At 52.8% G+C, this 24,907-nt stretch overlaps 1 protein-coding gene across 2 annotated transcripts in view; it reads right to left on the bottom strand.

Moving 5' to 3' along the window:
• The window catches only part of LOC148474898 (gastrula zinc finger protein XlCGF48.2-like), a 53,423-nt gene that overhangs the window by 4,326 nt on the left and 24,190 nt on the right, over positions 1-24,907 (bottom strand). Inside the window, exons 1-8 of one of the 2 annotated variants that reach the window (XM_088458006.1) lie at positions 12,828-13,357; positions 10,661-10,826; positions 9,646-9,837; positions 9,443-9,566; positions 9,228-9,325; positions 8,967-9,078; positions 3,403-3,500; positions 2,656-2,767 (exon numbers count right to left, since the gene is read on the bottom strand). The exons of the other annotated variant lie outside the window; for it this stretch is intronic. Coding sequence (XP_088314132.1) covers positions 2,656-2,767; positions 3,403-3,500; positions 8,967-9,078; positions 9,228-9,325; positions 9,443-9,566; positions 9,646-9,837; positions 10,661-10,738 — 814 coding nt within the window. The 5' untranslated portion in view covers positions 10,739-10,826; positions 12,828-13,357. Of the gene's footprint in view, positions 1-2,655; positions 2,768-3,402; positions 3,501-8,966; positions 9,079-9,227; positions 9,326-9,442; positions 9,567-9,645; positions 9,838-10,660; positions 10,827-12,827; positions 13,358-24,907 lie in introns of those variants that run through there. 2 annotated transcript variants of the gene reach the window in all.

Raw genomic sequence — 24,907 nt, 5'->3', positions numbered from 1 at the left:
GATTTTTATAGAAATACGAGAAAAAGTAACCGCCCTGAATTGAAAATACCTTCCTTTAAATCGTAAAAGGCAATGGCATCCTTCACAGAAGCTCGAAGAAAAGCTATTGACTGCTCTAAATCCAAACACTTTTCCCTGTCTGTCTGCAAACTTGTGGAAAATTATCTTCTTGGTGACAGATCAGATGGAATAGAGGACATAAGGCCTGACCCCATGGGTCACTTAGCCGGCTGTTGTTCTTGCAGATTATGCGATGCTGCGTTGTACAACGCAGCTCAGATAGGTAATGCATGCAGGAGGCGTGATGACTGAATTGCAAAGCTGCTTGCGTGCATTTTTGCAATTCCGTCCTAAGCTGAATCAGGCGCACAGTCTCTCTTTATGATAACGGTCACTCAGTGGTCTGAAGAGGATGTTCTCCACTGATCACTGAATGACAAAATAAAGAGACCCAACATAACGAGATGTCTGGGTATATGACCTTCTAGTTTATGTGGTATAATCCTGGAGCCTTTGTGTCTAAAGTTTGCCTGGCTCCTTTCTACCTCTCTAAGTCTATTACACCTGTTCGAGAGCCACCTTATAAGTTGTTAAGCGATTCCTTTGTTGCAAGGAAGGCCGAAAGGAATGAAACTTCGAATCTTTGCAGAACTACCCATGAGTAAAAAAAATAAAAATAATTTCTGGAGGAAAAAAACATTTTCATCAAATTCAGACCAAACAAACAAAAAGCTTTCCTTCAAAATTCAAGCTTTCCAAAAGTTTTACTTCTCCTAAATGTGAGAATATAATACGCACCGTGCCACAGCCACAAACCCTGAAATTTTTGAATTCAGCAAGAATGGATCTAATGTGGCGTCACCTAAATAATCTGCTCCTACCTTAATCTATTCTGCAATGGGAAGGAGTGGAGATTTAGTTAAACCAGATTGAATATCTTCCAGGAAAAGGTCAGACCACTTTTCCATATGAACCCTCCTTTAAAGGAGGATCCGTCTAGAATGGGAAAAACGGTGATCCAGGATAAATGAGCTACCGAAGTATCTACAATAATTAACTGCTCTCTGCCAGCAATCTCACCATGTGGTAATGAATACATTAACCATGGTTCCCCAATTAAATGAGACAACTGGTAGGATGAAGGAAATTACATGGATTTTTATTCTTCAATCTTTTAGTTCTGAGTACATCTCTGATGGCAACTTTTGATTTATCACATCTCTTAAATCCAACTGCTGAACTGCTCTAACCAGGTCATCTACAGTCTGGACACCCATCCCCTTGTCTACTAAGGAAACGGAGTCTTCAGAATCCAAATGCTCTTGATGTTTGTCTTCATCAGAGGAAATATCTGAAAACCATGATAAGCAAACCTGGTCCACAAGTTGTCGCTTGCAGCTCTTTGAAACAGCTGAAGTCAACAGCTTCTGTATAGAAGATGACATTCTCTCCAGGCCTAATGCTGAGTCCCATCATCCTATCCCAGGATATGAACCTCAGAGGACCCCAATGTCACTGACCCAAACATCTCATCCTGAGGAATAAGCTCTATTTGTGTGCCACCTTGGTCAATATTTGGTGTGACTTGTTACCCTAGTACTCTGACCAGTAAATTAAACAACTCCGCCCTCATAGCTAAAGCTATGGATTGAGCCAACAATTTAGCCGAAGAAGGGTCTTCCCCAGACCCTGCTGGTATCTCCGCAACCGGTCAGGAATCACGGCCCTCATGGCAGACAGTCCCGCAAATGTGATGACACTTTTAGCCTGATAATGGTTACAAAAATGAAAGAACAAGGATTTCCATCCTCCAGACTTATTCTCAAAGCTATGCCCTTATTCAGACATTGTTATACTGAAAACAAGGAACTATCCTCACAAAAAACAGTAACTATACACATCATACATACATAGAGAAACACATACAGATATCTGAGCAGAAATATATATATGTGAGTTACTTATCCCAAGACTCCAAAAACCTGAAGAGGACATTCTCAGCAGCCATCAATGAACCCTTATTTCAGCTGTTGGACCTTTTCATCAGGCTGCCTCCTATCCACAGCAAGACCAGTTTACTGGTCAGCTTCAGCACAATGCGTAACTCCTTTCATTAAGGGTTGGCCCTGGGTATATCCACCCAATACTCTGAGCCTCTCACTAGGGTCAGAGTGGAGCAATTTGTTGCCGTGAATCCATTACCCCCCCCAACTTTCATGAGGCAGGGTGGTCTGTCCCACTTCCTGCAGTCTGCCGACATCATCTGTAGCGGTTGGCAGCTCACTTCCTGTTTTTATCACCACCATGCTGCATTCTTTTCCGAAGCCATCTCCGGTGGTTGGCAGCTCCCAGGAGTGCATTACTCCGTGCCCTCTGTCTGGTCCACAAATGCAAGAACCTCGGCAGAGAAAGCTCGCCGCCGCCAAACACAGGCTGTCACTACCGCTCTGTATACCGGTCTACACAGACCGAAAGGCGCAGCTCTGGACCCTCTGCATGCCCCGCTGCCCGGGTCACCAGGGAGGTGCAATCCCACCTTATTAACAGGTTACAGCATTTGGTTAAAATAAAATAATAAAAATTAAAAAAATGGGGGGGGGGGACTAACCAAGGAGAATATGTGACTCTTTCCTGTACTTAGTGATTATTACTCACCTGTGCTAATATCTGTAGGGATTTCCTCCTCCTTACACTGCTGATCCCCCCTCACATACGTCTCTTCTTCTGTGTCTATATCTTCTACCTTGATATCCGTTAGGTATTCAGCCTTAATAAACCAGAAAAACAATAAATCAACATTTTAGTAATGTCCGATTTCATTAGCTGAGATTACACAGTATAATATCAATGGAATGGGTATGAAGTCCCGGCGGCTGAAAAGTCGGCGATTCATATCCCGATGCCGGCACAGCCCGAAGGGAGAAGATCTCGACAGGGCAGGTAAGTACCCTACCCCTCTCCCCCTTTAACCCTCCCTTAGTGGTGCCTAACCTCAGCCCTTAGTGCCTAACCCTAATCCCCCGTAACGTATCCTAAATCTAACCCTCCCAGGGGAGTGCCTAACCCTAAACTCCCCCCCGAGGGTGCCTAACCCTAACCCTTATCCCTAGCCCAACGCTAACCTCTCCCCCCAAAACCTAACCCCTCTACGCTCCCTAAACCTAACCCACCCCCCCTTGCTAACGCTAAGGGCACCCCAGACTTACATCATTCAGCTGGCGTTCCGGCGTCGGGATTAAGATAGGCGTCGGTATTTCTTAAGTCCCTTGTCGGGATTCGGATATTGGTATCGAGACCGGCAGCCGCATAACTACATACTATACCAATGTATAAGACACACACAGCTGCTCTACACATCATATAGTGACAGTCACTATTGGTGAGACCCTAAATCCCACCTACCTGATGCTCCTGTGGGATCCTGTGATTCTCCTCTGTACAGTGCTGGGAATACAGAGGACGGGGACATCTCTCTGGGGTATTTCTGTTACTGGCTCCATCTGTAGGAGAAACACAGTGACTGAGTACATTGTATATATGTGATTCTCCTCTGTACAGTGCTGGGAATACAGAGGACGGGGACATCTCTCTGGGGTATTACTGTTACTGGCTCCATCTGTAGGAGACACACAGTGACTGAGTACATTGTATATATGTGAAATGTACATTAAACTGAGCAAGCAGTGGCTTGACAGGGCTAGCATACATGAGTCCATGAGTTATATTTACTAATAATAAAAAGCAGCAACTTATATGTTCCAATATTAAAGCTAGTGTAATATAGCAACTAACAGGCTAGATCAATGGGAAATTGAACACTTAAACTGGATCATTTTTTTCCCCTCAAAACCGCCTGGAGAATTACGTTGTTTTTTTTTACCTCTCACCACTGAGTGTTAACCGATCCCCCCAGGGGCAATAGAACCCCAATGGCGTTTTCACCACCCCTGGAAATAATATGGACATTGGTGGGTGTGGGGGCTCTACCGCTGGGGACCTAAGTACCAAATGGATTAGTAACCACTCCCCATTGTCTCCTAACTATTATATATTCCCCCTCCCCCACACTCCCAATAGTGTATAACGTGGTGCAATACCATCCCCCGTGGTATTAACTCACCCACCCCCCTCCCAAATGACCATCTTGCAGAGCGCGCGAGCTGTAGCAGAGGGAAGTGATGATCAGTCTACTCTGCTACATCAGAGATCAGCCAAATAGTGTTCGGAGGATGAACTAAGTGCCCCTCTTTACACTTTTGTTCCCAGTACATGCACTCCAGAATGCTGTTCGCACGGTGTTCAGGGGCGCCATTCCGGTAGTGATGTCGGCGGTCACAGACAACCGCATTACTGCAAGTTGGACAAATGAGCAGAATGAAATCAGTTCTGTACATGGACACTAAAAGCCGGGGGAAGCAGCGGGACGGCACAGTTGCATGGGATGTGGGCATGTCAGCTGAAGTCCAGCTGGCTACAGTCACATCCACATGCAACCATATCAGGTAGATATTCTCTTATTTAACTACCTATCAAAAATGAATGCTTGAGTATATTCCGAAAAGATACGAGGGTTGTCCAAAAAGTAATGCCTAAATGCTCAGAACTCTGAAATAATATGCAATATTTATTTGAAACTTTGTAGTTTAATGTCTGCTAACTATATATGCATTTTTGTTTAGGTAGTCCAAGAAATACCATGGAATCCAAGAAGAAACAAAGAACCGTCATTGTCTTTTTGGAAAAAGAAGGCTGCAGTGCTACAGAAATCCACAGAAGACTGAAAAAAGTGTATGGTGAGTGTACAATTGACTATAGCAATGTCAGAAGGTGGATGGTGAGCGTACAAGTGACTATAGCAATGTCAGAAGGTGGATGGTGAGCGTACAAGTGACTATAGCAATGTCAGAAGGTGGATGGTGAGCGTACAAGTGACTATAGCAATGTCAGAAGGTGGATGGTGAGCGTACAAGTGACTATAGCAATGTCAGAAGGTGGATGGTGAGCGTACAAGTGACTATAGCAATGTCAGAAGGTGGATGAAGCAGTTTCATTTGGGAGAATCGTCCGTGTGCGACAAACCTCGTGGTGGCAGACCCATGCCATGATTCAGAAAGATCGTCATGTGACCATCAGAGATGTCAGTGATGAACTTGAATGTAGCCATGGCACTGTAGAAACACTAATCAATGATTTGGGATATTGTAAAGTGTGCGCTAATGGGTTCCAAAGCAATTAACCAGGGATCATAAGGCCCAGAGGGCGGAAGTGTGCAATGACCTTTTGACCAACTTTGAAGCCAACCCTGAGACGTTTTGGGAAAATGTCATTACAGGAGATGAGACCTGGGTATTCCTTTATGACCCGTAAACAAAGGCCCAATCAAAGTAATGGAAACACCCAAGTTCACCTAGGCCAAAAAAGTTTAAATCACAGCGATCCGTAAACAAAGTCATGGCCACATTCTTCTGGGATTGCCGAGGTGTTATTCTCATATTACTTGGAACAAAACCAATCAATCAACAGTGATCGATACATTATTACACTTAAGAAGCTGAAAGAAGCCATCCACAAAAAAAGGTCAACAATTCCACTGTCAAATGTCATCTTACACCACGACAATGCCAGACCTCACACTTTGATGGCAACATCTGCGGCTATTGCCAAAATGGGGTGGGCAATAATGCCACATCCACCATACAGTCCTGATTTGGCCCCTTCTGACTTTCATCTGTTTGGCCCTCTCAAATACTGTCTCCGGGCTCAACATTTTGAAGACACAGAGGTTGTTAAAACGTTATACGTTCCTGGGTCAAACACCAACCACTGCAAGATTTCCAAAGTGGATTCTCAGCTTGGGTTGAGAGGTGGAGAAAATGTTTGAGGGCAGAAGGTGAATTTTTTGAGTAGAGTCATTCTGTTACTAAGACTTCAAAGTATTTTACTGCAAATTTCAAATCTGTATCTATAATAAAATTTGAGTTGTGAGCATTTAGGCATTATTTTTTGAACAACCCTCGTATGTATGTCTAGGGTCCCCACATCCCCAGCAGTGTGACAGGACAGATCTGTGATACTGTACATCTAGGGTCCTCACATCCCCAGCAGTGTGACAGGGCAGATCTGTGACACTATGTCTAGGGTCCTCACATCCCCAGCAGTGTGACAGGGCAGATCTGTGACACTGTACATCTAGGGTCCCCACATCCCCAGCAGTGTGACAGGGCAGATCTGTGACACTGTACATCTAGGGTCCCCGCATCCCCAGCAGTGTGACAGGGCAGATCTGTGACACTGTACATCTAGGGTCCCCACATCCCCAGCAGTGTGACAGGGCAAATCTGTGACACTGTACGTCTAGGGTCCCCACATCCCCAGCAGTGTGACAGGACAGATCTGTGACACTGTACATCTAGGGTCCCCACATCCCCAGCAGTGTGACAGGGCAGATCTGTGACACTGTACATCTAGGGTCCTCACATCCCCAGCAGTGTGACAGGACAGATCTGTGACACTGTACATCTAGGGTCCCCACATCCCCAGCAGTGTGAGAGGGCAGATCTGTGACACTGTACGTTTAGGATCCCCACATCCCCAGCAGTGTGACAGGGCAGATCTGTGACACTGTACGTCTAGGGTCCCCACATCCCCAGCAGTGTGACAGGGCAGATCTGTGACACTGTACGTCTAGGATCCCCACATCCCCAGTGTGATGACAGGGCAGATCTGTGACACTGTACATCTAGGGTCCCCACATCCCCAGCAGTGTGACAGGACAGATCTGTGACACTGTACGCCTAGTGTCCTACATCCCCAGCAGGGTGACAGGGCAGATCTGTGACACTGTACATCTAGGGTCCCCACATCCCCAGCAGTGTGAGAGGGCAGATCTGTGACACTGTACGTTTAGGATCCCCACATCCCCAGCAGTGTGACAGGGCAGATCTGTGACACTGTACGTCTAGGGTCCCCACATCCCCAGCAGTGTGACAGGGCAGATCTGTGACACTGTACGTCTAGGATCCCCACATCCCCAGTGTGATGACAGGGCAGATCTGTGACACTGTACATCTAGGGTCCCTACATCCCCAGCAGTGTGACAGGGCAGATCTGTGACACTGTACATCTAGGGTCCTCACATCCCCAGCAGTGTGACAGGGCAGATCTGTGACACTGTACGTCTAGGGTCCCCACATCCCCAGCAGTGTGACAGGGCAGATCTGTGACACTGTACGTCTAGGATCCCCACATCCCCAGTGTGATGACAGGGCAGATCTGTGACACTGTACATCTAGGGTCCTCACATCCCCAGCAGTGTGACAGGGCAGATCTGTGACACTGTACGTCTAGGGTCCTCACATCCCCAGCAGTGTGACAGGGCAGATCTGTGACACTGTACGTCTAGGGTCCCCACATCCCCAGCAGTGTGACAGGGCAGATCTGTGACACTGTACGTCTAGGATCCCCACATCCCCAGTGTGATGACAGGGCAGGTCTGTGACACTGTACATCTAGGGTCCCCACTTCCCCAGCAGTGTGACAGGACAGATCTGTGACACTGTACGTCTAGGGACCCCACATCCCCAGCAGTGTGACAGGACAGATCTGTGACACTGTACGCCTAGTGTCCTACATCCCCAGCAGGGTGACAGGGCAGATCTGTGACACTGTACGTCTAGGGTCCTCACATCCCCAGCAGTGTGACAGGACAGATCTGTGACACTGTACGTCTAGGGTCCTCACATCCCCAGCAGTGTGACAGGGTAGATCTGTGACACTGTACATCTAGGGTCCTCACATCCCCAGCAGTGTGACAGGGCAGATCTGTGACACTGTACGTCTAGGGTCCCCACATCCCCAGCAGTGTGACAGGGTAGATCTGTGACACTGTACGTCTAGGGTCCCCACATCCCCAGCAGTGTGACAGGGTAGATCTGTGACACTGTACGTCTAGGGTCCCCACATCCCCAGCAGTGTGACAAACCAAAGGCTTCATTTAATTAAATAAAAAAAGTAGGTTAATCAGATCCGGAACCTATGAGGAAATTCTGGGCATATGATGGGGTATAGGAAGAGTAACCAGAGCGTGAGTAGACAAGTTCCAATAGGAAGGTGGGAGAGGTCACATGATATCTCCTGACAGACTGCCTGGAGCACATAAAGTAAACACAGGAGGCCACATCGGTAGCTCAGAAAACTGGGTGAGTAATCAAAAATTTGAGATTTTATTGTTCTTTGTGCAAGTTTGTGTAAAGCCGATTCCAGCATGACGACGAGGACAGAGGTGGTTGGCAAAGTAGTAAATAACATGAGGGAATACGCAGAACCTACAACCTGCCTAATGCGACGCCTGGGAGGTTTGCCATACCAGTAGGAGAATGGACTTCTGGGTAATGTCATCTACATAGCAGCCCTTTAAGGCACTATTTTTAAATTGCTGCTCCGTTTTGTACCATAACAAAGTCTCAACGGAAGTCTCCAATCTAAAGGGCACAAAATCTCTTAACATAACATGATTCAAGTTATTAAGTCTGAAACAGACTCAGGGCCGAATCAGTCCCCATATTTGTGGTGGCCACCTCGTCTTACAGGGGTAAAAAGTTAAATCAGTACGGATGGTCCAAACCTTCCAAATCCATAGATTTACTAGGCTGGTAACACACAGTGACATGATGTGAGGGGGAGAGCAGGAGTATAATAGGGGATGATGGCTCCTGATGTATGAGATACACCAGAGAGTGTGGGGAGGAGACTGGTCAGATCTCTGTGCTGGTAACACACAGTGACATGATGTGAGGGGGAGAGCAGGAGTATAATAGGGGCTGATATAATGGTAACTAACTCCCCCCACTGGTCAGATATATTTCCCTCATTCGTTTGTAATAACAGAGGAGGGTGTAGGATAAGAGATTGCTGTAGTTAATGAGCATGGATATGCGACTCATTTCTGTAATGTGTTTATTACTCACCTGTGCTGATATCTGTAGGCATTTCCTCCTCCTTACACTGCTGATCACCTCTCACATACGTCTCTTCTTGTACATCTACATATTCTAACTTGATATTAGTCATACCTGCTCCCTAAAAGACAAAATAATAAAATTAATTATATTTACACTTATATTAACTGAATTAAACAGAAGAAAATCAGTGTACTAGACCCACTCAGCTGCAGTGCGGACTGTATAGTGAGAGTCACTTTTGTGTTTTGTCCCAAAATCCCCACCTACCTGATGCTCCTGTGGGGTCCTGTGATTCTCCTCTGTACAATCCTGGGTATACAGAGGACGGGGACATCTCTCTGGGGTATTTCTGTTACTGGGTCCATCTGTAGGAGACACACAGTGACTGAGTACATTGTATATATGTGATTATCAGGTGATGTGTATATAGGGGGCCCCCATACCTGCTCTCCCCTGTACAATAAATGACAGTCTCCTCTTACCCAGTGATGTGAGGGGCCGGTGATTCTCCATCATCACGTCCTTGTAGAAACCCCTGTGTTCTTCTATATACTCCCACTCCTCGACGGAGAAATAGACAGTGACATCCTGACACCTTATAGGAACCTGACACACACAATGATACAGTCATCACCCAGACACATCCCCTGGTGTTACTGTATAATGTCCCATTCCCAGCAGTCACCTCTCCAGTCAGCAGCTGAATGATCTTGCTGGTGAGTTCCAGGATCTTCTGGTCATTGTGTCTCTCATGTATCAGTGAGTGAGGTGGAGGCACCGTGATGGGGCTCTGGGTCCTGCTCAGTCCTCCTGACACACGGAGATGGCTGCTGGGTGTCTCACACTTACCTGATGTCTTCTTCACTACTGTGTAACCCTGTATTTTGGGAGAGACACCAAATATCACTGCATACATTCCCAGAACCCCTTATATATAAGTGATGTCACTGTGATACTCCCAGATCCACTCACCTCCCCAATCATGTCCCTGTGTTATTACTATAGATATAAGTGATGTCACTGTGACACTCCCAGATCCCCTCACCTCCCTAGTCATGTCCCTGTATTATTACTATAGATATAAGTGATGTCACTGTGACACTCCCAGATCCCCTCACCTCCCTAGTCATGTCCCTGTATTATTACTATAGATATAAGTGATGTCACTGTGACACTCCCAGATCCCCTCACCTCCCCCAGTCATGTCCCTGTATTATTACTATAGATATAAGTGATGTCACTGTGACACTCCCAGATCCCCTCACCTCCCTAGTCATGTCCCTGTATTATTACTATAGATATAAGTGATGTCACTGTGACACTCCCAGATCCCCTCACCTCCCCAGTCATGTCCCTGTATTATTACTACAGATATAAGTGATGTCAGTGTGACACTCCCAGATCCCCTCACCTCCTCTGTCATGACCCTGTATTACTACTACAGATATAAGTGATGTCAGTGTGACACTCCCAGATCCCCTCACCTCCCCAGTCATGTCCCTGTATTATTACTATAGATATAAGTGATGTCACTGTGACACTCCCAGATCCCCTCACCTCCCCAGTCATGTCTCTGTATTATTACTATAGATATAAGTGATGTCACTGTGACACTCCCAGATCCCCTCACCTCCCCAGTCATGTCCCTGTATTACTATAGATATAAGTGATGTCACTGTGACACGCCCAGACCCTCTCACCTCCCCAGTCAGCAGGTAGATGATCTCCAGAGTGAGATTTATTATCCTCTCAGGCGTTTTACTCCTATCCGTGTCCATCCTCAGTAACTCAGGGATTTATACAGGACAGGTTTGACCCTCCTGTGATTCCCAGTAAATAGGTTTTTCGTCCTCACTGCTCAGTAGTCTAGGAATAAATGTAATTATTATTAGTATAATAAGCATCACAAAGTACACTGAGTGACCACTAAATTCTCTATTTTTCTCGAGCCACAAATTCCTGGTCAGAGTTTCTCAGAAGTTCCCTGATCCAGCTTCATATAACTGCTTAGTGACCGTTACACAATGTTCTATTGCTTAAGGTTAAGCCAATGGTCCTTTCATGTCCAAGAGTTTCAATCCGCTAAGACTAGAGCTGGACTGGCTCATGGGGGCATTGCCGGGAAATCTCCGGCTCTCTGCACCCACTCCTCCACATACAAGCGTCATCATTAACGGAACAATCAGTCAGCGATGCCAATTGTAGGTACAAGTACAGAGAGCCGGATGCCTCTACACATTGTCCTGGCATACCCAGACTGGCAGCGGATCTCTGCCATACACTGGTGAGCCAATCCGACTCTGCTGAGACATACGTTTAGTGTAATTGGTTTCACTTGAAATAAGCACAAACTAGATTACATGATCACCATTTTATATTCATCTCAGAAATTGAGAGATAATTTAGTCACCAGAATGCCATCAGCACTGCATAGACCACACCGCTAACTATGGGGGCTGCAGGAATCCAACAGGAGAAACTATTCACTTCCTAAATATGGGGAATGGTAAGATCTGGCTCTGTCCAGCTAATATGCAGGAGATAAGGTAACTGCAGCTTTTATATACAGACCCCTCTGTATGCTCACCCATACCTTTGGGACAGGATCAAATACTGACTTGATTCCCACCCGCAGCTTCTGCTAGCTTCAGAGCGTTGCCCTACCTTTGCCCCTGTTATCTGTCCTTCACCCCTCTCCTGGTATCAGTCACACCCCCCCCCCCATCTCCCAGAAGAGTGTTCCTTCTAGGCTGTGTAAATGGGCTCTGTGCACTGCCCGATTTTAAAGTGGCAAAATGCGCCCGGCCCTGTGCCACTCCAACCCGCGGGCCGCAGTGTCCCACTGGTGGGAAAAGTGGCGGTTACCTAACGCTGCCAGGTGAATAGGTGCAGAGTGCATACGCGCGGCATCTATTCATAGTGAGGGGAGAGTTTGGGAGAAGTCATCAGCTTCGTAAGTGCTGAACACAACCCCAAGTGTGACAAAGTGGTGGTATGTCATAAGAACACGCCCCTCCCTGGGCGGTCACACCCCCTTTTCAGGAGCACACGCACAGAGAATCCCTGTCCGTGCCTAAGCGCCGTGCTCGGCTTCCAGTCTATTGGGAACACTACAGTGCCAGTCACCTCCCTCTCCTAGGACCAATATCACACACACTCCTCTCCCAGTATCATTCAGGCCCCTATCCCCACAGTACCAGTCAGGTACTTCTCCCAGAACCATTCACCCCACATCTCCCAGAACCAGTCACCTCTCCCCTCTCGCAGTACCAGTCACCCCCTCTAACCAGTACCAGTCACCCCTCCTCTCCCAGTACCAGTCACCTCCCCCTTCCCAAGTACCAGTCACAGCCCCCTCTCTCAGTACCAGTCACCCCCCCTCCCAGTACCAGTTACCTCCCCCTCTCCCAGTACCAGTCACCTCCCCTTCCCCAAGTACCAGTCACAGCCCCCTCTCTCAGTACCAGTCACCCACCCCCTCTTCCAGTACCAGTCACCCCCTCTAACCAGTCATCCCTCCTCTCCGAATACCCCCTCCCCTCTCTCCCAGTACCAGTCACCCCTCCCCCTCTCCTCTCCCAGTACCAGTCACCCCTGCACCTCTCCTCTCCCAGTACCAGTCACCCCTGCACCTCTCCTCTCCCAGTACCAGTCCCCTCTCCTCTCCCAGTACCAGTCCCCCTCTCCTCTCCCAGTACCAGTCACCCCTGCACCTCTCCTCTCCCAGTACCAGTCCCCCTTCCTCTCCCAGTACCAGTCCCCCTTCCTCTCCCAGTACCAGTCCCCCTTCCTCTGCCACAGTGCCAATCACCCCTCTCTCCCAGTAGCTGTCAGACAGGGGACAGACAGATGAAGGACAGAACTTACCGCAGCAGAGGAGCCCGGTCACTGGCAGCGATCACCGGGGGGATGAGAGTCAGAGGTCAGAGAGACCGCAGCTGGGGACGAGGCTTGGCATACAGGAAGTGCCCGTCACGTGATAGGGATCAGACGCAGTAACGAGGCTTGGAATACAGGAAGTGCCGGTCACGTGGTGCAGTAGCCATAGAAACGCGGCTGTGATACAGGAAGATGGGTGCAGGGGGTGATGTGAGGGTTGGGTAATGTTTAAATCCCCTTTTCGGAGAGGACCCTGACGTCATCAGCCAGTGCCCAGCGTCATTCCCTACCATCCAAGTGGGCATAGAGGGGGAAAATAACCTGAGGGATAGGTGGTTTAGAACGAGGTGCTAGCAACAACCGTAATTTGGGAGAGGAGGATGATGGGGGATGTCTGTATCTACAGGAAGAGCTGCTGAGGGGGCAACATGGAGCCTGATCTGCACTAACTCCTACATATCCTATATTGGAAAGGTACATTATATATAGATAGATATAGTAAAGGAGCGAACATACACTGGGCGATTAGGAAAGACTGCACGATTACGACATAGTAATCGTTCAGTCGTTCCTGATCCCCTGTAGTGCCTACACTGAACGATCAGTCGTTTAGTGAGTGCAGGCTCCCTCCCTCATCATTGAACATGGCCAATCTGTCGTTGCCGACAGATTGTGCTACATGTTCAGGCGATGGACAATGTTGGAAATGACCAGTGGGAGCGCGCATCGCTGTTCGTTTCTGTCATTATAGTGCACGATTACTGAGCGATTGCACAATTACGATGTCGTAATCGTGCAATCGCTCAGTAATATTGCCCAGTGTGTACACAACTTAGAGCTATATAGAGATATTGCCATAGAGAGAGAGCCCGGCCGTCCTCATCACCTACATTACCGTTACCGCAGCCCAGCCGTCCTCATCTCCTACATTACCGCAGCCCGGCCGTCCTCATCTCCTACATTACCGCACAGCCCGGCCGCCCTCATCTCCTACATTACCGCAGCCCGGCCGTCCTCATCTCCTACATTACCGCAGCCCGGCCGCCCTCATCTCCTACATTACCGCAGCCCGGCCGCCCTCATCTCCTACATTACCGCAGCCCGGCCGCCCTCATCTCCTACATTACCGCAGCCCGGCCGCCCTCATCTCCTACATTACCGCAGCCCGGCCGCCCTCATCTCCTACATTAACGCAGCCCGGCCGCCCTCATCTCCTACATTACCGCACAGCCCGGCCGCCCTCATCTCCTACATTACCGCAGCCCGGCCGCCCTCATCTCCTACATTACCGCAGCCCGGCCGCCCTCATCTCCTACATTACCACACAGCCCGGCCGCCCTCATCTCCTACGTTACCGCACAGCCCGGCCGCTCTCATCTCCTACATTACCGCAGCCCGGCCGTCCTCATCTCCTACATTACCGCAGCCCGGCCGCCCTCATCTCCTACATTACCTCAGCCCGGCCGTCCTCATCTCCTACATTACCGTTACCGCAGCCCAGCCGTCCTCATCTCCTACATTACCGCAGCCCAGCCGCCCTCATCTCCTACATTAACGCAGCCCGGCCGCCCTCATCTCCTACATTACCGCAGCCCGGCCGCCCTCATCTCCTACATTACCGCACAGCCCGGCCGCCCTCATCTCCTACATTACCGCACAGCCCGGCCGCCCTCATCTCCTACGTTACCGCACAGCCCGGCCGCTCTCATCTCCTACGTTACCGCACAGCCAGGCCGCCCTCATCTCCTACATTACCGCAGCCCGGCCGCCCTCATCTCCTACATTACCGCAGCCCGGCCGCCCTCATCTCCTACATTACCGCAGCCCGGCCGCCCTCATCTCCTACATTACCTCAGCCCGGCCGTCCTCATCTCCTACATTACCGTTACCGCAGCCCAGCCGTCCTCATCTCCTACATTACCGCAGCCCAGCCGCCCTCATCTCCTACATTAACACAGCCCGGCCGCCCTCATCTCCTACATTACCGCAGCCCGGCCGCCCTCATCTCCTACATTACCGCACAGCCCGGCCGCCCTCATCTCCTACATTACCGCACAGCCCGGCCGCCCTCATCTCCTACGTTACCGCACAGCCCGGCCGCTCTCATCTCCTACGTTACCGCACAGCCAGGCCGCCCTCATCTCCTACATTACCGCAGCCCGGCCGCCCTCATCTCCTACATTACCGCAGCCCGGCCGCCCTCATCTCCTACATTACCGCAGCCCGGCCGCCCTCATCTCCTACATTACCGCAGCCCGGCCGCCCTCATCTCCTACATTAACGCAGCCCGGCCGCCCTCATCTCCTACATTACCGCACAGCCCGGCCGCCCTCATCTCCTACATTACCGCAGCCCGGCCACCCTCATCTCCTACATTACCGCACAGCCCGGCCGCCCTCATCTCCTACATTACCGCACAGCCCGGCCGCCCTCATCTCCTACGTTACCGCACAGCCCGGCCGCTCTCATCTCCTACATTACCGCACAGCCAGGCCGCCCTGATCTCCTACATTACCGCAGCCCGGCCGCCCTCATCTCCTACATTACCGCAGCCCGGCCGTCCTCATCTCCTACATTACCGCAGCCCGGCCGCCCTCATCTCCTACATTACCGTTACCGCAGCCCAGCCGTCCTCATCTCCTACATTACCGCAGCCCGGCCGCCCTCATCTCCTACATTAACGCAGCCCGGCCGCTCTCATCTCCTACATTACCGCACAGCCAGGCCGCCCTCATCTCCTACATTACCGCAGCCCGGCCGTCCTCATCTCCTACATTACCGCAGCCCGGCTGCCCTCATCTCCTACATTACCACACAGCCCGGCCGTCCTCATCTCCTACATTACCGCAGCCCGGCCGCCCTCATCTCCTACATTACCGCAGCCCGGCCGCCCTCATCTCCTACATTACCGCAGCCCGGCCGTCCTCATCTCCTACATTACCGTTACCGCAGCCCAGCCGTCCTCATCTCCTACATTACCGCAGCCCGGCCGCCCTCATCTCCTACATTAACGCAGCCCGGCCGCCCTCATCTCCTACATTACCGCACAGCCCGGCCGCCCTCATCTCCTACGTTACCGCAGCCCGGCCGCCCTCATCTCCTACATTACCGCAGCCCGGCCGTCCTCATCTCCTACGTTACCGCACAGCCCGGCCGCCCTCATCTCCTACGTTACCGCAGCCCGGCCGCCCTCATCTCCTACATTACCGCAGCCCGGCCGCCCTCATCTCTTACGTTACCGCAGCCCGGCCGCCCTCATCTCCTACGTTACCGCAGCCCGGCCGCCCTCATCTCCTACATTACCGCAGCCCGGCCGCCCTCATCTCCTACATTACCGCAGCCCGGCCGCCCTCATCTCCTACGTTACCGCAGCCCGGCCGTCCTCATCTCCTACGTTACCGCAGCCCGGCCGCCCTCATCTCCTACGTTACCGCAGCCCGGCCGTCCTCATCTCTTACGTTACCGCACAGCCCGGCCGCCCTCATCTCCTACATTAACGCAGCCCGGCCGCCCTCATCTCCTACATTACCGCAGCCCGGCCGCCCTCATCTCCTACATTACCGCACAGCCCGGCCGTCCTCATCTCCTACATTACCGCAGCCCGGCCGCCCTCATCTCCTACATTACCGCAGCCCGGCCGTCCTCATCTCCTACATTACCACAGCCCGGCCGCCCTCATCTCCTACATTACCGCAGCCCGGCCGTCCTCATCTCCTACATTACCGCAGCCCGGCCGCCCTCATCTCCTACATTACCGTTACCGCAGCCCAGCCGTCCTCATCTCCTACATTACCGCAGCCCGGCCGCCCTCATCTCCTACATTAACGCAGCCCGGCCGCCCTCATCTCCTACATTACCGCACAGCCCGGCCGCCCTCATCTCCTACATTACCGCAGCCCGGCCGCCCTCATCTCCTACATTACCGCACAGCCCGGCCGCCCTCATCTCCTACATTACCGCAGCCCGGCCGTCCTCATCTCTTACGTTACCGCACAGCCCGGCCGCCCTCATCTCCTACGTTACCGCAGCCCGGCCGCCCTCATCTCCTACATTAACGCAGCCCGGCCGCCCTCATCTCCTACATTAACGCAGCCCGGCCGCCCTCATCTCCTACATTACCGCACAGCCCGGCCGCCCTCATCTCCTACATTACCGCACAGCCCGGCCGTCCTCATCTCCTACATTACCGCACAGCCCGGCCGTCCTCATCTCCTACATTACCGCAGCCCAGCCGTCCTCATCTCCTACATTACCGCAGCCCGGCCGCCCTCATCTCCTACATTACCGCAGCCCGGCCGTCCTCATCTCCTACATTACCGCAGCCCGGCCGCCCTCATCTCCTACATTACCGCAGCCCGGCCGTCCTCATCTCCTACTTTACCGCAGCCCGGCCGCCCTCATCTCCTACATTACCTCAGCCCGGCCGTCCTCATCTCCTACATTACCGTTACCGCAGCCCAGCCGTCCTCATCTCCTACATTACCGCAGCCCGGCCGCCCTCATCTCCTACATTAACGCAGCCCGGCCGCCCTCATCTCCTACGTTACCGCAGCCCGGCCGCCCTCATCTCCTACATTACCGCAGCCCGGCCGTCCTCATCTCCTACTTTACCGCAGCCCGGCCGCCCTCATCTCCTACATTACCTCAGCCCGGCCGTCCTCATCTCCTACATTACCGTTACCGCAGCCCAGCCGTCCTCATCTCCTACATTACCGCAGCCCGGCCGCCCTCATCTCCTACATTAACGCAGCCCGGCCGCCCTCATCTCCTACGTTACCGCACAGCCCGGCCGCTCTCATCTCCTACATTACCGCACAGCCAGGCCGCCCTCATCTCCTACATTACCGCAGCCCGGCCGCCCTCATCTCCTACATTACCGCAGCCCGGCCGCCCTCATCTCCTACATTACCGCAGCCCGGCCGCCCTCATCTCCTACATTACCTCAGCCCGGCCGTCCTCATCTCCTACATTACCGTTACCGCAGCCCAGCCGTCCTCATCTCCTACATTACCGCAGCCCGGCCGCCCTCATCTCCTACATTAACGCAGCCCGGCCGCCCTCATCTCCTACATTACCGCACAGCCCGGCCGCCCTCATCTCCTACGTTACCGCACAGCCCGGCCGCTCTCATCTCCTACATTACCGCACAGCCAGGCCGCCCTCATCTCCTACATTACCGCAGCCCGGCCGCCCTCATCTCCTACATTACCGCAGCCCGGCCGCCCTCATCTCCTACATTACCGCAGCCCGGCCGCCCTCATCTCCTACATTACCGCAGCCCGGCCGTCCTCATCTCCTACATTACCGCAGCCCGGCCGCCCTCATCTCCTACATTAACGCAGCCCGGCCGCCCTCATCTCCTACATTACCGCACAGCCCGGCCGCCCTCATCTCCTACATTACCGCACAGCCCGGCCACCCTCATCTCCTACATTACCGCACAGCCCGGCCGCCCTCATCTCCTACATTACCGCACAGCCCGGCCGCCCTCATCTCCTACATTACCGCACAGCCCGGCCGCCCTCATCTCCTACGTTACCGCACAGCCCGGCCGCTCTCATCTCCTACATTACCGCACAGCCAGGCCGCCCTGATCTCCTACATTACCGCAGCCCGGCCGCCCTCATCTCCTACATTACCGCACAGCCCGGCCGTCCTCATCTCCTACATTACCGCAGCCCGGCCGCCCTCATCTCCTACATTACCGCAGCCCGGCCGTCCTCATCTCCTACATTACCGCAGCCCGGCCGCCCTCATCTCCTACATTACCGCAGCCCGGCCGTCCTCATCTCCTACATTACCGCAGCCCGGCCGCCCTCATCTCCTACATTACCGTTACCGCAGCCCAGCCGTCCTCATCTCCTACATTACCGCAGCCCGGCCGCCCTCATCTCCTACATTAACGCAGCCCGGCCGCCCTCATCTCCTACATTACCGCACAGCCCGGCCGCCCTCATCTCCTACATTACCGCAGCCCGGCCGCCCTCATCTCCTACATTACCGCACAGCCCGGCCGCCCTCATCTCCTACATTACCGCAGCCCGGCCGTCCTCATCTCTTACGTTACCGCACAGCCCGGCCGCCCTCATCTCCTACGTTACCGCAGCCCGGCCGCCCTCATCTCCTACATTAACGCAGCCCGGCCGCCCTCATCTCCTACATTACCGCAGCCCGGCCGCCCTCATCTCCTACATTACCGCACAGCCCGGCCGCCCTCATCTCCTACATTACCGCACAGCCCGGCCGTCCTCATCTCCTACATTACCGCACAGCCCGGCCGTCCTCATCTCCTACATTACCGCAGCCCAGCCGTCCTCATCTCCTACATTACCGCAGCCCGGCCGCCCTCATCTCCTACATTACCGCAGCCCGGCCGTCCTCATCTCCTACATTACCGCAGCCCGGCCGCCCTCATCTCCTACATTACCGCAGCCCGGCCGTCCTCATCTCCTACTTTACCGCAGCCCGGCCGCCCTCATCTCCTACATTACCTCAGCCCGGCCGTCCTCATCTCCTACATTACCGTTACCGCAGCCCAGCCGCCCTCATCTCCTACATTACCGCAGCCCGGCCGCCCTCATCTCCTACATTAACGCAGCCCGGCCGCCCTCATCTCCTACATTACCGCACAGCCCGGCCGCCCTCATCTCCTACATTACCGCAGCCCGGCCGCCCTCATCTCCTACATTACCGCACAGCCCGGCCGCCCTCATCTCCTACATTACCACACAGCCCGGCCGCCCTCATCTCCTACGTTACCGCACAGCCCGGCCGCTCTCATCTCCTACATTACCGCAGCCCGGCCGTCCTCATCTCCTACATTACCGCAGCCCGGCCGCCCTCATCTCCTACATTACCTCAGCCCGGCCGTCCTCATCTCCTACATTACCGTTACCGCAGCCCAGCCGTCCTCATCTCCTACATTACCGCAGCCCAGCCGCCCTCATCTCCTACATTAACGCAGCCCGGCCGCCCTCATCTCCTACATTACCGCACAGCCCGGCCGCCCTCATCTCCTACATTACCGCAGCCCGGCCGCCCTCATCTCCTACATTACCGCACAGCCCGGCCGCCCTCATCTCCTACATTACCGCACAGCCCGGCCGCCCTCATCTCCTACGTTACCGCACAGCCCGGCCGCTCTCATCTCCTACATTACCGCACAGCCAGGCCGCCCTCATCTCCTACATTACCGCAGCCCGGCCGCCCTCATCTCCTACATTACCGCAGCCCGGCCGCCCTCATCTCCTACATTACCGCAGCCCGGCCGCCCTCATCTCCTACATTACCGCAGCCCGGCCGTCCTCATCTCCTACATTACCGCAGCCCGGCCGCCCTCATCTCCTACATTAACGCAGCCCGGCCGCCCTCATCTCCTACATTACCGCACAGCCCGGCCGCCTTCATCTCCTACATTACCGCAGCCCGGCCGCCCTCATCTCCTACATTACCGCACAGCCCGGCCGCCCTCATCTCCTACATTACCGCACAGCCCGGCCGCCCTCATCTCCTACGTTACCGCACAGCCCGGCCGCTCTCATCTCCTACATTACCGCACAGCCAGGCCGCCCTCATCTCCTACATTACCGCAGCCCGGCCGCCCTCATCTCCTACATTACCGCAGCCCGGCCGTCCTCATCTCCTACATTACCGCAGCCCGGCCGCCCTCATCTCCTACATTACCGTTACCGCAGCCCAGCCGTCCTCATCTCCTACATTACCGCAGCCCGGCCGCCCTCATCTCCTACATTAACGCAGCCCGGCCGCTCTCATCTCCTACATTACCGCACAGCCAGGCCGCCCTCATCTCCTACATTACCGCAGCCCGGCCGCCCTCATCTCCTACATTACCGCAGCCCGGCTGCCCTCATCTCCTACATTACCACACAGCCCGGCCGTCCTCATCTCCTACATTACCGCAGCCCGGCCGCCCTCATCTCCTACATTACCGCAGCCCGGCCGCCCTCATCTCCTACATTACCTCAGCCCGGCCGTCCTCATCTCCTACATTACCGTTACCGCAGCCCAGCCGTCCTCATCTCCTACATTACCGCAGCCCGGCCGCCCTCATCTCCTACATTAACGCAGCCCGGCCGCCCTCATCTCCTACATTACCGCACAGCCCGGCCGTCCTCATCTCCTACATTACCGCAGCCCAGCCGCCCTCATCTCCTACATTACCGCACAGCCCGGCCGCTCTCATCTCCTACATTACCGCACAGCCAGGCCGCCCTCATCTCCTACATTACCGCAGCCCGGCCGCCCTCATCTCCTACATTACCGCACAGCCCGGCCGCCCTCATCTCCTACGTTACCGCAGCCCGGCCGTCCTCATCTCCTACATTACCGCAGCCCGGCCGTCCTCATCTCCTACATTACCGCAGCCCGGCCGCCCTCATCTCCTACGTTACCGCAGCCCGGCCGCCCTCATCTCCTACGTTACCGCAGCCCGGCCGTCCTCATCTCTTACGTTACCGCACAGCCCGGCCGCCCTCATCTCCTACGTTACCGCACAGCCCGGCCGCCCTCATCTCCTACATTACCGCAGCCCGGCCGCCCTCATCTCCTACATTACCGCAGCCCGGCCGCCCTCATCTCCTACATTGCCGCAGCCCGGCCGCCCTCATCTCCTACATTGCCGCAGCCCGGCCGCCCTCATCTCCTACATTGCCGCAGCCCGGCCGCCCTCATCTCCTACATTACCGCACAGCCCGGCCGCCCTCATCTCCTACGTTACCGCACAGCCCGGCCGCCCTCATCTCCTACGTTACCGCACAGCCCGGCCGCCCTCATCTCCTACGTTACCGCACAGCCCGGCCGCCCTCATCTCCTACGTTACCGCACAGCCCGGCCGCACTCATCTCCTACGTTACCGCAGCCAGGCCGCCCTCATCTCCTACGTTACCGCAGCCCGGCCGCCCTCATCTCCTACATTACCGCAGCCCGGCCGCCCTCATCTCCTACATTACCACACAGCCCGGCCGTCCTCATCTCCTACATTACCACACAGCCCGGCCGCCCTCATCTCCTACATCGCCGCAACCCGGCCGTCCTCATCTCCTACATCGCCGCAGCCCGGCCGTCCTCATCTCCTACATCACCGCAGCCCGGCCGTCCTCATCTCCTACATCGCCGCAGCCCGGCCGCCCTCATCTCCTACATTACAGCAGCCCGGCCGTCCTCATCTCCTACATTACCTCAGCCCGGCCGTCCTCATCTCCTACATTACCGTTACCGCAGCCCAGCCGTCCTCATCTCCTACATTAACGCAGCCCGGCCGCCCTCATCTCCTACATTAACGCAGCCCGGTCGTCCTCATCTCCTACATTACCGCATCCCAGCCGTCCTCATCTCCTACATTACCGCAGCTCGGCCGTCCTCATCTCCTACATTACCGTTACCGCAGCCCAGCCGTCCTCATCTCCTACATTACCACAGCCCGGCTGTCCTCATCTCCTACATTACCACAGCCCGGCCGTCCTCATCTCCTACATTACCTCACCCTGCCCGTCCTCATCTCCTACATTACCTCAGCCCGGCCGCCCTCATCTCCTACATTACCGCAGCCCGGCCGCCCTCATCTCCTACATTACCGCAGCCCGGCCGTCCTCATCTCCTACATTACCTCAGCCCGGCCGCCCTCATCTCCTACATTACCGCAGCCCGGCCGCCCTCATCTCCTACATTACCGCAGCCCGGCCGCCCTCATCTCCTACATTACCGCAGCCCGGCCGCCCTCATCTCCTACATTACCTCAGCCCGGCCGTCCTCATCTCCTACATTACCGCAGCCCGGCCATCCTCATCTCCTACATTACAGCAGCCCGGCCGCCCTCATCTCCTACATTACCGCAGCCCGGCCGTCCTCATCTCCTACATTACAGCAGCCCGGCCGCCCTCATCTCCTATATGACCGCAGCCCGGCCGTCCTCATCTCCTACATGACAGCAGCCCGGCCGTCCTCATCTCCTACATCAATGCAGCCCGGCCGCCCTAATCTCCCTCATTACTGCAGCCTGGGCCGCTTTAATCTCCATGCTGCAGCCCGGCCGTCCTCATCTCCTACTTTACCACAGCCCGGGAGGTTACGGGGGCGGCTAAAAAGATACATCTAAATGTTGCGTCTTATGGGAGTGTTACGAGCATTTTGGTGATAGCGGTTGCATACAAAGACGCTGATCCGCTCACATAGGAGACCATACTTTTAGATGGATGATCTGCACATCATAGGGCTAGTGCAAGTTTTGATGGACCAAGCAGTATTTCAGCGTCTATGGGCACTGACAGTGGGCATCTCAGTCCTTACACATTTGAACGCACAGTCCTACACCAGGAAAGGCCCATGTAGCGGTATTAGTATACAGAAGCGACCACATCTGTGCCCAACTCAGAATTACCCCTTTACACAAGAGTTCAATGACAATTTAAAAGGTTATGAATAAAGCAAAGCCTATGTTACAACTTATGGTCAGAGACATGCAAAGCCTATGTTTTCACTTATGGTAAGAGACAAGCAAAGCCTGTGCTACCACTTATGGTCAGAGACAAGCAAAGCCTATGTTACCACTTACGGCCAGAGACAAGCAAAGCCTATGTTACCGCTTACGGTCAGAGACAAGCAAAGCTTATGTTACCACTTATGGTCAGAGACAAGCAAAGCCTATGCTACCACTAATTTTAATTAATATGCCATTAAAATATAACATTTTTGTGTATGTCTTTATATAAATAAACTTTTATGGTCAATATGGAAATATATATATAATTTTTTTCTCCCATGTATGTCAACTATTGGAGTTTTAAAGTGTTTCCCAGATGTTGATGAGATGCACATTTGAGCCCATTAGAGGGTAATTATTCAATTTGGAAGGATAAGTGGGATTGTGGCACTTTACTAAGATCTTTTTACTGGGAGAAGGTTTCCAGCACCATCTAGAAGGTGAAGTGCAAAAGCATATGGTGGATTAACAATTATTGAAATGAATACACTGTGTACTCTCATTTATGGTTTGGTCTGTATGTGCTGTACTTTTCAACATCCATAAAAAGAAGGATCGCTAGTTCGGGATTCATGTCAAACTCAAAAAACTGCCAAACCGCTATGGTCTATCATTACATCCGATCCAGAAGCTCTTAAAAACACTGAGGCCCTGTTATCGTAGAAGTCGCAACATAAAGGACTACGTAGTCCACACAGACGTGACTAATTTAGCTAAGAATCCTAGAAAAATATTCTTTGGACATTCGAGATCAGGATGCTATAAATGCCCTAATTGCCTGACATATAGGTACATGCAGGCAGGTGATGTCTTCCTTCATCCCCATACAGGGGTAAAATTCATTAAACAATATCACATGTACCAGCAAATATGTTGTGTATACCATTTCCTGCCCTTGTGGACGACAATATGTAGCGCCAATTTGAAGAGTGAATGATGCTCCACAGATCCGCAATTAGGGGGAGGTGATAGGGGCAACAAGCTACTACAACTTGAGATCAAGTGGATAGATTAGGGAAGCTGACTCCAAGAGGTTTAAATGAGATCCTAGGTCTTTATGGTTTTCTTTAATAGCCATTCATTATCGGTACATTTGGGTGCTAGTATATATCATTGTGGTGATATCATTATCTCTATTTTTTCATGTTTCTTAATTTTTATTTTTTATTTTATATTTACTTATGATTTTTGTTTAGTACATTTGCCATGCAGTAGGGTACTTTATTGGCTAGTTGTCTTTGACTAATGTGGATATTTATTTTACCATGTACATTACTGTAGCGGGTAAGTTCAAGATGACCAATGGGAGACTGAGGTGTTGCAAACAAGTAAGCTTTTATTCCAGGCTTGGTAAGGCAGAGCCAGTGTAATGGCTTCTTACACAAGGCAAACACAGTTCAGGAACAACAATTCAGCTTACATGAGACAGCAGTTCAAACGAGCAGAGTATTCACAGCACAATCAGGGTTCAGATTGTTCAGCATAGAGAGAGCTGCGGAAGGTGCAACATCTCCCTCACATTCCCTCTGACCTTCTCATCTCACCATGTTTTTATACCTTAGCTGGTCTC

Source organism: Taudactylus pleione, unplaced genomic scaffold (assembly GCF_031769625.1).
Source record: "Taudactylus pleione unplaced genomic scaffold, aTauple2 ptg000800l, whole genome shotgun sequence".
Taxonomy (NCBI): Eukaryota; Metazoa; Chordata; class Amphibia; order Anura; family Myobatrachidae; genus Taudactylus; species Taudactylus pleione.
This window is presented reverse-complemented; position numbering and strand designations above follow the sequence as displayed.